At 28.8% G+C, this 13,007-nt stretch overlaps 1 protein-coding gene across 1 annotated transcript in view; it reads left to right on the forward strand.

The window, feature by feature from the left end:
• The window catches only part of LOC100570627, a 67,570-nt gene that overhangs the window by 21,947 nt on the left and 32,616 nt on the right, over nt 1-13,007 (forward strand). Inside the window, exons 7-11 of the mRNA XM_029490204.1 lie at nt 2,851-2,880; nt 7,553-7,585; nt 8,651-8,701; nt 8,960-9,001; nt 11,357-11,392. Coding sequence (XP_029346064.1) covers nt 8,986-9,001; nt 11,357-11,392 — 52 coding nt within the window. The 5' untranslated portion in view covers nt 2,851-2,880; nt 7,553-7,585; nt 8,651-8,701; nt 8,960-8,985. The remainder of the gene's footprint in view (nt 1-2,850; nt 2,881-7,552; nt 7,586-8,650; nt 8,702-8,959; nt 9,002-11,356; nt 11,393-13,007) is intronic.

Genomic DNA, 13,007 nt, shown 5'->3' on the forward strand with positions numbered 1-13,007 from the left:
TATAACATAGAATTCAACACCCCTCTATTTTCAAATGTATGTTATTAACATTCATTAAAAAAATCAAGCCTATGTAATATGTATCTTTAATATATTTAAATTGGTATGCCTTATATCAAAATGTGACAAAATATTACCATGGTTAATGGTTGTAAGCAATCAGTGAAAATATCATATATATACGTTTATTCCTTTTTTTATTTACAACACAATATCAAATATCAAATAAGCTGAAATACTTAATTTTAGGGTAAATATCCCATGTCAAAAAAAATTTGAACTTCAAACGTTTCTGAAAAATGAATGTGATTTTATGGTTAGCTTTTTTGTTGTTGTAGGTAGAACAACTTTTGAGGAAACTTGAATTATTAATAATATGTCTCTTAAATAAGGGGGCGCCCGATTGCGGCCCAAAGTAACCTTTTTACCTTTTCACCTACCCCGTTTGCGGCCCGTACACAATAGGTAGGGAACTACCCATACAGTGGTTATCAAAACTAAAAATAGGTATCCCGATTGTGTCTGATACGTATTTTGACATAAATATATAACTATTGTCTTTACGATTCCCAACCTAACCAATATTCGGCGTGGTGATTTCCAGTCCATTAAATATTTAACTTTATCGTTTTATTATTTAATTGATTAACTTGGCCAAAGGATGTAGGTTCCATCTAGGTTAATCGTGGTGGCGAAAAATACAATCTTTAAGGTTAAGTACAGACTATAATGAAAAATATAGTGATATAGGCAAGTTTTTAACATATATATTTTATTGCCATTTTTAGAATGAGAAACAGTAGGTGAATGTTTTGCACTTTTGCCATAGATTTAGCTTCTATACAACCTGAAATGGCTAAATCCAAACATTTTGTGATTATTCGGTAGACACTTATATTTATGATGATTCTGATTTACCACCTGAAATATTGTATTTCTAGTATGTATTTGAATACAAGTGGAAGTTTCTATTCTAAATTAAATTCACTATTTTACACTTCGCAAGTAAATATCAATTTTTGGAAATTTTAAAACAATACAAAATAGATGCTAAAATTAAAATTAAATCAATAGTTTGTACTCGATGGGAAACACCTAAGCAAATTCATAAAAAAAATTATGCAAACCCAAATTAGAAAATTAAAAATCTTGGAAATACCTAATTTTGTAAAAATAATGAGTTTTAAAAATCAATCACTAACCCTGTTTATAATTTAACTCTAAAATTATTTTACTATTTGACTATTTATTGATATATTATTAATTTTACTAAGTAATAATTTATTAATTATTTTAATGTTCAACTTTTTATTGATATACTAATTGTATTTCCTATCTTTTTCATATCTTGAACAATTATTTGACTATTTGACTATAATATGTATGCATAAACTATTTACAGTCTTGTAAAAAAAAAAAATCCCACTCAATAAGTCTGTATATTATTTATAATTGACATAAACGAGATATTTAAATTTCATATTTATCTATTTTATTCAAATACTTTATTTTATTAATTATAAGCTATTTTGTTAACCAATGTGTGTTTGGATGGGCCGCAATCGGGATACTTATATTTGGGATAAAATACAACTACCTGAATTCGGGCCGCAATCGGGATAACTTCGCTAAAATTGAACAAGAAGCATAAAAAATAGGCTGTGAAATATTCAAGTAGATATCGACAGTTATTGGTTTTTGAGTTCCTACACCAAAAATACAATATCTATCGATTTAGTCAAAAACTGCAGGTATTGCGTAGAAATTCCTGAATTTCTATATTTTTTTTTCTTTTTCACGATTATTATTAAGAAAAGACTGTGAAAAATACTGGGAATTTAAAATTGTATTACCTTTTAAAAGTACCAAATCGATATCAGAATAATATAAAATTATATTTTTTATTTTGTTTTGTTATGAAACACGATTATGATAGACAATATCAAAAGTGATAATATTAATAGGTCATATAATAGAATAAACAGAAGTGAATTAAAATAATATTACACGGGTTCTTATGGGATGTGATAAAACGTCCAACATTTTGGATTCTTGAAATTAATTTTTCAGAGTAGCCTTATGTCAGAATATTCTTATTTTTTCAATAGTTATGAATGCACTGCTTATTGAATTATATGCCACTGCCTATTTAATAATATTAAAATCTACAAATAAACAGTGCTGCTATAAATAATGAAAAAATAATAATATCCCGGTATAAAGCTACCTATGTAGGAGAATTCACATCAGATATCCAAAATGTCGGACCATTTTGAGACTATGCTTTTGATTCCCTTCTGTTTATTCTGTGGTAATTTTATATTGTTATTCACACGTCAAGTGCAATATGATAAGCATAATAATATTTACCAGTTATACTTGAAAGAAATAGACAACAATAATTCTAGGGGTCTGATATTCACACTGGGGGAAGAGCTAATACAACAAGATAATTCCCATAGATACACCTATGATACTTACATACATATACTCCGGGCCACGAGAACCCGTCCGTAAACCACGCATCGAAACTTAATTTTCTCCCACCGTGGTGCTATTCCTACTACTCGGCAACGTGTATACAGCGGCTCAGAAAAACACATCTAATTAATTGCGTTTTATAATCCTTTTTGGGGGTGTTACATGATTCTTCATATATTGAATAAAAAAAAAATGACCTCAAAAAATACTTTGTAACGTAAACGTTTAAAAACGAATGTCGATGTGCAGCGACTGACACGTTTGTACGGCTGGAGTCTCGTGGGCCACATACACACATTCATATATAACATGATGTTTGATGTTAATTATAGAAAATAATTTTAAACTTTATAATTATTGTGATAATAGATTTTATAAACAAATTTAAGAGAGAGAATAGTAAGTATTTTTCTATGTCTCTATAAATTTTAAGTAGAGAATACTTTAATATTTTCGTTTTTTTATATGGAATAACATTTATTGCACATTATAATTCAAAATAATAACATATCTAGTAAATAATAATATTGTATGAAGGAATAACTATTGAAGTGTTACGTGGCATATTACGGTAACTATTAAAATGTTCTGAAGTGACCAGTGACAGATAAATATATTTATAAAATATAAATATGGATACCAAAAAGTGGAATGTATAGGTGGAATCATCAATCACAAGACACTCTTACACTTAGTTATACCAAGTGTAATTTAACGAAATATATTTAAATAAGATATTAATAATATAATGTATTATACTTTGCTGATGATCTGTTAAAAAAACAAAAATAGCAAACGATGAAACGAGACTAGTTTAGCATACATACTGCTATATCTAGCAGGCCGGACTGTTAGTATTATACATTTTGTACATTAATAAAAAAGTTATACCTATACATATAGCGAGTCTCCGTGATATTACGAAATGAATGAAATATAACACTTTCACGGTTTCACTTCCTGTTGTAATAGCTCTCAGTGTAGACAATCAAATACTAGGAGTACAGCAGTTTCTCCTTTATATTCCGTAAGTATAAGCACGTCACGTTAGGGGCATGTCCCATCCTGTGCCATTAATACGTGAAGCACACATGTCAGGAAAGTCTGAAAGAATCCTTTGAGTCCCAGATTTGTTACTGTGACTCTATTTGTTGGCCTAAGCAGCAAGTACGATATCTCGCTCAGCTTTCCTCATATTTTTTGCTAATTTGGTTCTAGCTGGTTCTATCTGTTTTAATTTCCAGCGCGAGAAGATTTTCCAAATCTGTTCCGTAGTGGAGACTGTGTGGTACGCTCGCGTCACTCTAAGTACAGTAGTCCTAATGTGGGCCCTAATTATGAATTATGGAAGATCGTGTACTTTGTTGTTCTTCCAAGCTACGTTGGTTAGGAGGCGTGAAGCATCTTGTACGACTGGAATACCTATATGTATATTTTATAATATACTTAATAGCTAAAGATTACTAATTTATTTAATACCGGTTTAGAATACCGTTAAGACCGTTCAAAACCAAAAATCATATCAAAACCGAAACTGAAACCAAAACCAAAGGAAATTAATACCAATATTCGATATTGAAATCAAAAATGGAAAAAATATATTTGTTAGTACTTAAAACCAAAATAAAAATCGGAAATAGTAAATACTGGTATCAGAAACAAAAAAGAAAATCAGAAAACTTCTCGGAGAAAATGAATCAGTGAACATTTGTTTTTTTTTAAAAAGATACAAAAAATAAATTTGAATTTCTTATCGAATAATCGTGCGCTCAAATACTGATCTTACTTTATCCTAAATTAATCCTAAATTGATTCTAAATTAATTGAACTGCCCTTGAAATATAGACTAAACAAATTACCGCTTACATTTTCCATCTAAATGCAATGCATAACCAAAAATTAACGTACCACACAATATTCAAACTCTGTCTCACGAATACCATTAAAAGCTACATTACTATTACAACCGATGTACAGAAGATTCAATAAACTCCCAATAGAAAACCAAATCGGTTTTTTCAAACACGTTATAAATAGTGAAATACTAAACAGTACCACGGAAAAATAAAAAAATATCACTAAATACATCCTTAGCTAGTTACAAAAAAAAAATAAACAGCATAAAATGACAAGTATACATAGTTACATACAAACAATTATTGAACAACACAAATGAAAACATAAAACCCTATCTATAAACATATTAACATCGATGCATTAACAACCGAAAAATTACTGAAATAGCAATCATCGCAACTAATTTTCAATTAGCAAAAAATTAAATAAGAACTGATTTATTCACTACCCAAATATTAGCAAAATAATCTTCTATAAAATATATAAGAAACTGTAAACTACCTTAGAATTACGTAAGTTATATTACACACTCTAATATTGCAACCGGAGCAAAATAGTTACTTGAATGGAGAAGAAAAGGGTTTGAACTTATCGAAATAAAAAGGACAAAATATCGTAGGAAAAACATGAATAATTTAAGTAGAAAAGAAGAAGTAATAGTAATATGTAGGTATAAGAATAGGACATAATCGTTATACACAGGGCCACCTAATTGTATTTTATATACATTACGAGCTGTTGTCCAATGTACAGTTTTTACGAAAGAGATGTTACATACATTATAAAAATATATTCATTTAAGATTACTCATATTATTATAAAAATAATTATAGGCTAGGGAGCTTCTCGTTAGCTAGTTGTATCATGCTGTGGATAGGATGGTTTCTGTCATAGTTTGTGTTATAGAGAGAGAAGTAGTAAGTAGCAAATACCTAATCTGGAAGATTTACCCGGAATACTAAAATGTACTTCTTCAAGGACTTCAGGTGTGTTAATGAGCAAAGGAGATCAAACTAAGTGCACGGCATATTGGTTGCCAATTAACAAACAAACATATCCTCGTCAAATCCAATAAACAGAAGCCAGAATCAAACACAACATTCCTGAGTTCCTCTAACAATTCCTAGGTCCAAACGACACAGCCATTAAACAAGCACTTAGTTCAGGAGAATTTCTAAGGAAATCAAAATTGAACATTTATTTTAACATCATATTTTTTTTTTTTTTTTTTATTCATCCAAATATAAACTCGGCAGCTACGCCCATTAGTTACAATTAGGGTTAAATTAGAATATTCAAGGTTTCAACAGTATTTTTTAAAAAAAAGTACAGCTCTTGATCTTGCTCCATTAATTTGATATTTAATGTATCAAGCGAGTGTAGTTTGGTAGTTTTCCTGTGGTATCATATTTAAAGTTAGTCTCTTGCAAACATATTATTTCTGGTTGGGTTTTGGATATGATAATTTTTATTTCGTCGAATTTTGATAGTAATTGTGTGATGTAGAGAAAGGGGAATGCTTCTATTGATTTGGTTTAGTTTGTTGAGGAGGAAAGGTTTTAAACAATTATAGGTTAATTGCTCTGATTATTCTTCTTTTCATTTCCCGATCTGTAATTAATGGTCGTATTTTTTCAATTAAATTGTGCATTACCGGAATGTTAGAATTAATACTGGCGTATAGTGTGTGGATATTAATATTGGGGTTTCTAAAATTTTCCAAAAAGTATTTTAGTCTTCCAGTGTAATTGAAGTGTTGGCTTTAACATTTCGTTGATGTTGTTGTCTTCAGTGGAAAATAGCTAAGTCGGATCTGGATTGGTAGGTTTTTACTTTTTTTTTAGAGGGGGGGACTGAATGAAGGACATAGGGCTACCTGGTGCTGTGGGTGAGGTGGGAGATTTTAGTGAGTTTATGTCTGACAAAGGTCTTTTGACTTGTGGGGTGGTTGGTGTTTCCGATTATTTTATTCTTTGGTATGGATTGGGATAGAAATAACATCATATTATTGAACCTGTAAACATATCGTGGTTACTATGCTAAGAAATATTATTATTATGATTATATGTAAAAAAATATCCTCTTGTGTCAAATGTCAGCCAATTACTATACTGACGATGCTTTGTTATAATAAATAAAATATATTTATATATGTAAATACTGACATCATGTAATGGTGACCCACAAGTATTAAATTACATAAATATAATAAAGAATATTCAATGTAATGATAGTCGTATGAATATTCAACAATCATATTTATACATAATATTATAGATTATATTTAATTTGTAGTCTATATATATATACATAAAATAATAACGTGACTAACTGATCTGTCAAAGTATAGGCTAAACCACTGGACAGATCGGACTGAAATCAGGCATACAGATAGAGATAGCTATTAGGACCTAGGCCAACAAAGAATATTTCGATATTCAACCTCTAAAGAGGAATACAACAGTTTTTCCACCGAAATAATAGAAGATTCCTCAGTTTTAATGTATTTGCTTAATTGTTCACTAAATGACAAAATGTATGAACCTAAAGTTAGAGAGGTTCCTCTAACACTCTAAATGTGCTTGGAAATTTCTTATATCATTCCGTGGCATACACTTAATTTGATACACAAGAAAATCATCGAGATATACGAATAAGAGTGGTTCATTTGGTGATTATGCATTGGGTGAGGTATACGATTTTTTACATTGCTTATATTTTTTCTTAATGCGCGTAGCTGGCATATTTGCATATATATAGGTGCCACTTAATGTAGCTCAACGTCGTGTACAATGTCCGGAATTCATCGCAGGTGGATTACCCATTTGCATATTTTTCGAGGATTGCTTACTTAAATGACTAAATTGCACGTAAATTGATTTTCATTTGAGGTGACTAGCTAGATCTTGCTAGACACTCAAAGTCTCAAACCAGGTTTTCGACTTAACACTTTTTATATACAAAAAGCATCGGATATTGGACAGCACAAAACGCATTAAATCCACTGCGCCGTACGAAAATAACATAACCACAAAAACTAAAAAGTAAACAAATCTTTCCCCAGTGCAACAACAGAGAGGTCAGCTCTAGTTAAAGAATAATATCAAATACCTAAAGTAAAATAATTTGTAATTTACAATAAGATACAAGTTCTTTAGATAATTAGTTTTGAAGCATCAAAAATGTTTTAAAATTTAGGTTGTTTTTTTTTTAGCTTTATACCTCGAAAAAAGTATTGAAGCCATAGGTAAGTACGTAAATCATTATTATTAAATAAGTACCTACTTATATATATTTTAATTGTTTACATTTTTCGATTCAAAATAAAACTAAATTAAACGTATAATGAAGCATGTCAAGCAAAATAATATGAAAAGGAAGCTTAAATTGGTCGGGCATTAAGAAATTGGGAATGGATCAATTACGCACTTTTGCCTAAAACAAAATTTGTATTTTAATATTTAGTGTTCTTACCAATTGCGCTCTTTATGTTTAACGGTCACTGGTTTGTATATATCTTCAATTTTTTCTTAATCTTTTTACTTAAAACCGTTTATATATAATAACAATTTATACATTGAAAATTATAATTAGGCTGTGTGACTTATTAAATTTTTCAGTTTGTTATTATTATTGTAAAACATTAATGATATTTTTTTTTTTTTTACCGTAGATTATTATTACTATTATTATTATTATTATTATTATTATTATTATTATTATTATTAATCAATTGTAATTATAAGGTTAGGATTATATTAGAGTATAAAATATGGACTAACTAGTAACTATTAACGTTTTTTATATTCTAATTGAAAAAAATTAGGAAAAAATGTTTATTATTAAATGTGAACAAAAAGAGCTATTTATTTATATACCTACAGTATGGAAAGTAAAATGTTATTAGTACACAGTTTTAAAACAATATACTGTTATGTAAAATAATATTATAATAGAGATCTATTTAATTTTAAATATATATTTATGCACCTATACTTTTTTCAATACCTATTAGATTATATTTAATGTATTATTGCCATTCATTTTCATTGTTCATTGTATTCCAATAATAATAATTGTGAGTGCTATTGATTAAAATAAACATTATATGACTGTAATTTAGTAAAATTATTCTATCAACCATGAAAATGACTGAGTACTATTATTGGTCTATTGGACCAAAAAGAACGGAGCGCAATTGGTATATTATATTCATTGATCATGTATCGAAAAGGTCATTTTAAGCACAATTTGTAAAATTCCCAATAAATTAATATATTTAAAACAATAAGCATACATATTATATTAACAGATAAAGCATTAAAATCAGAAGAATGTATAAGGACCTTTTATCAGTGTTTTCGTAAGTTTAAAAAAAAAAATCTGTATAAATTTAAATTGTACTCATAAAATATAGGTACACTAATAGTATCGCTCTACTACTATAATTAATATATTATGTAATAATATTAAGAAACATAAAAGATAACATAATGGTTAGTCAAATATAAGGTATATTATAATATGAAAAATTCGTTAGTTCTTTGATTGTAAACATAATATGAACTATAAATTACACACATACATCTAATACAAAAATGTAATGTTTTGTTTTTTCCAGAAATATTTAAATTTGAAGTGATTGACATGAAAATAGAAAAAGGTAAACTTAAAATTAAATCAATTTTTTTGTAGATTTAAAATAAGATGAACTTTTTGTTTATCTAAAATAGAAAATAATGATGAAACCATAAATTATTATTTTAATATATACATTTAAAGTAGCGTTTAAACACGTATTAAAAATAATGGATTGACATCAAATTAACTATAGGACATTGAGGGGATGGGTCACAAGTAATATACCAAGGAAATTTACCACGCGTATTGCTATCTAGTGGTATAATTTTACAATCATATCTACATGTGGTTCTGAACAAAAAAAATACCAAGAAATAATAATATGACCTAAATTTGATAAAATCTATAATAACTAAAATAGAGTTCTGACCACAGTAGATACCAGACATGTGTTTGTTCCCTCCATACTATCGTTGTCATTAGTTCACCAGTATAATAATATTGTTCTGCATATCTTTAATTTTTATAATATCATTCATTAATTACTGACTATCGAAACGGGTAAGTCCAAAGGTCAGTAAGTTAATGAAAATAATTAACTCAAGTTAAGTTAAGTTAAGAGGACACAAAATCGATAAGTTAACACTTAACAAATAATAAATTCAACTCGATAAGTTAAAGTTAATAGGAAAAAAATATTAACATATCTCAGTTTGAAAACAATTTTTTTTAATTAGGGTGTGGATCAAATAAAGAGTGACTGAGTTCTTTCTAATTTCCTAAAGTAGAATAACAATTTTTACTGAACTTTCAAAGTAATGTGCAGTGTATGTACCTATTTTACTTTACATGACTATGTATTAAGCTATAACAAAACATCTCAATTAATAATTTAACAAATATTAAATTTTTAAATCAAATAGCAATTTAAAGTCATATAATATTATGTCTATTTTAGCTACTAAAATATATCGTTTTACAAAATATTTTTGCAAAGAAAAATAACAGAAATATTAGTACGATTATAGTGGGTATTGTATTATTTTTGTTCGGTATTAATAATTTACGTAAAAAACCATAAAAACGAAAAATTTCAAAAATTTTTAACTCTAAGGATTATTTTTAAATAAACTTAGAAAAACTAAGTTATTTCAACTGTAAATTAAATTATCTCAGTTTATAAGTTGTTTAGTAAATGAACTAACTAGTTAAGGTAAACAGTTTAAACAATATAAATTTGTAACTTAACTTTAACTTTTTAACTAGTTGATGCCCACTTTTGAGTAAGTCTTCGCAGGGTTCAGTCGTTTGTACGCGGCGCTGTACGTTGCGTGCTCGGTATCCTAAGCCACGGGTACTTTGGGTAGCTCACCACTGTGAGCTGTGTCATGTCGCTGTCTTTCTCGATGTTTTCTTGAAACACCTCTGTCGGTGCGGCGCAGGGTTGATAATGAACTTGGCTTGACGACGGTCGTTCAAGTTCTCTGTTTTGTTTTTGGCGTTTTTGCCATTTTTGGGGTAGTTATTTGTATGATTTTGATTTGTCAACAGTACTTAATACCCTTTGATATATTTGAAATTCCAAATTTTTGGAGGAAATTAAGGTGAATGATGGCCAAGTTTTATTTGAATTTTCCTCCTATATGATATTCATTGAACCATTCGAATATTGGAACAATTTCGTCAGATAATTCATCATCAAGCAAATCTTGCCACGTCCAGATCTTCAATCGGTAAAAATGCTAGTGAAATTATCATTTTTACCATTACAGAGAAATTAGCATCATTTTTATAATTTTATATCATTCCTATGTCCCCCATTTTTTTTCCTAATTTTTTTTTATTAAATGATAATAATACACCTATATATGTAAACTTGAGAAAACACTTCTTTAATTGCATGAATGGCATCAACTTCAAAATCAATGAAAATAGAATGTGGTAATAGTCCAGGATTTAAATTGATTAACATCGTAAATAATTTGCAATAAGTTTCACTTTTTTTATTTGGTAATGGTGCGTATATTACTGGATGAATACCACCCATTTATTCTGCCAAAATAATGTATACTTGCGAAAACAATGAGAAATATTATGGATTCCATTGGTTTATACATGTATTAGTCCTGTTGGTATCACCTCCCATTAGATCATATGTAAAATCACTTAACATTCCTTCTGTTTATTCTGTTTTAATAATATATAGTTATATAAAATATAACTAACATGGGCAGCATTTGTATTCAATAAACAGTGTTTTTCTTCCTTTTGTCCAGATAATGTATGAAATCCGGGCATAGGCGCCAACAACGACTATTTAATATTTATGAATAAACAATTGTTTATTAATGTTTTTTTAGTATAATATAATAAATAAGTATATTATACTGAAATTTATAAAGCGTGAAGCATAATACTTATTATATAACTTTTTCAGCCAATCACCCAATAATGACTAGTCATATTAACATAGGTTAGTATATTTAGATAATTAGAATTATTTTATATATTTGCTCATATAATTGTACACAATTTATGCAATTAATATTACTATAGATTAATATACGCAAACATATGCACCAAATACACCAACTAGATTCACTTTTCTATTCAAAAAAATGCTGATGTTGAACACCAGCGATTTATTAACTACCTAACCCAAATAACAATGATATCTAGAAAATAAAACACACATCATTGTAAAACTAACACATACATTCATCCCTAGGCGCAAAATCTAAAATAATAAATCTCATTAACCAAAATTATTGTTTATGTAATGAAAAAAAAAATATGAGTCTAAGGGCCCGTATTACAATAGTTAAACTCCGGTTAAACCACCGAGTTCGGCCGGTAAAATCAGTGGTTGAAGCGTACCCAAGGTTTAAACTATGATTTTAAAACGGGCCCTTAGTCTGGTGGTAAGGGGGTCGTTCTATAATTTTGTGCGACGCTGAAAGGGTTACCGTGACGTCATCGTGTTGAGGCTGGGAGCCTAAAATATTATTGTATTTTTCTGCCGATTGCACGTTACAGTTGTCATTTAACAAAGATTAAATTAATGTTATAACGTCTTTAGGTTACCCCTGGCAATATATATAATAATATGATATATCTGGGTTGCCCGATTATACTTTTTTATATTCTGAGAGTAGCGATGAATGTATTACTTGTACAAGACGTATACATGTACCAATGTATCTACATGCAATGTGGATATTCCTTGATTTTTTTTCTAATACGTCAGAAATCATTAGAATAAATATATATTTTTAGCTGAAAATACACAATTAAAAGAAAAAGAAAAAAGTAAGTTTCTAAGTTATAACTTTACTTTTTTAATTTAAATTATCATACAGCAATGTTCCCAATATATTATGTTCTAAAGGTTTTGAACTATATCACCATGGTGTAAACACAAGAATAGAGTTATAAGTGGGCTTGGACATAGAATAGTAGGCTAACGAAGCTTAAAGTATGTGTTCGTGCTCGACTTAACATTTTTGTTTTGCACTCGAGTAACGTTGGGTAGCAACGATGGACTTGCTCGGTCACCGTTATTAACAATTTTATATATTATCAGTTAAGTTTTAGCTTGTTTTGTTTTCGTTAATATATTTTTTAAAACTTAAGAGCATGAACATTAGAGGAAGTACACCGAAGTACCGAACAAATAAATACCATATACTTTACATATAAAAACGGCATTACTACTGCCGCCGTCACACATTCTGGTGGATACGATAATATTTCCGAACACTTTTATGTGTTCAACTGAGTGACTAAGAACTTGCTGTCTTTTCTCTAGTGTGCATGGTTAAGGTTGCTTAAAAATGCAAAATCGTTGAGTCAGCATCACCAAAGGTACACATTTCTAATAATTTCATTGTTAGGATTACATTTTTGAAGTCATCTTTTAATAGTTAAGTTGTTCTTAGTGTCACTGTATACAACTGGTGGTTATCGGCAGCTTTCACTTTTCTCTTCGTGATCTTAGCGTCTACTAATTCTTTAGCCAAGCTTGTTGATTTTATTGCGTTCATGGTTCATTTATTGTTCAATGTAATTTAAGCCCTAGCAAATTTGTA

The sequence above is a fragment of the Acyrthosiphon pisum genome, chromosome A2, assembly GCF_005508785.2.
Source record: "Acyrthosiphon pisum isolate AL4f chromosome A2, pea_aphid_22Mar2018_4r6ur, whole genome shotgun sequence".
NCBI classification, from domain to species: Eukaryota; Metazoa; Arthropoda; class Insecta; order Hemiptera; family Aphididae; genus Acyrthosiphon; species Acyrthosiphon pisum.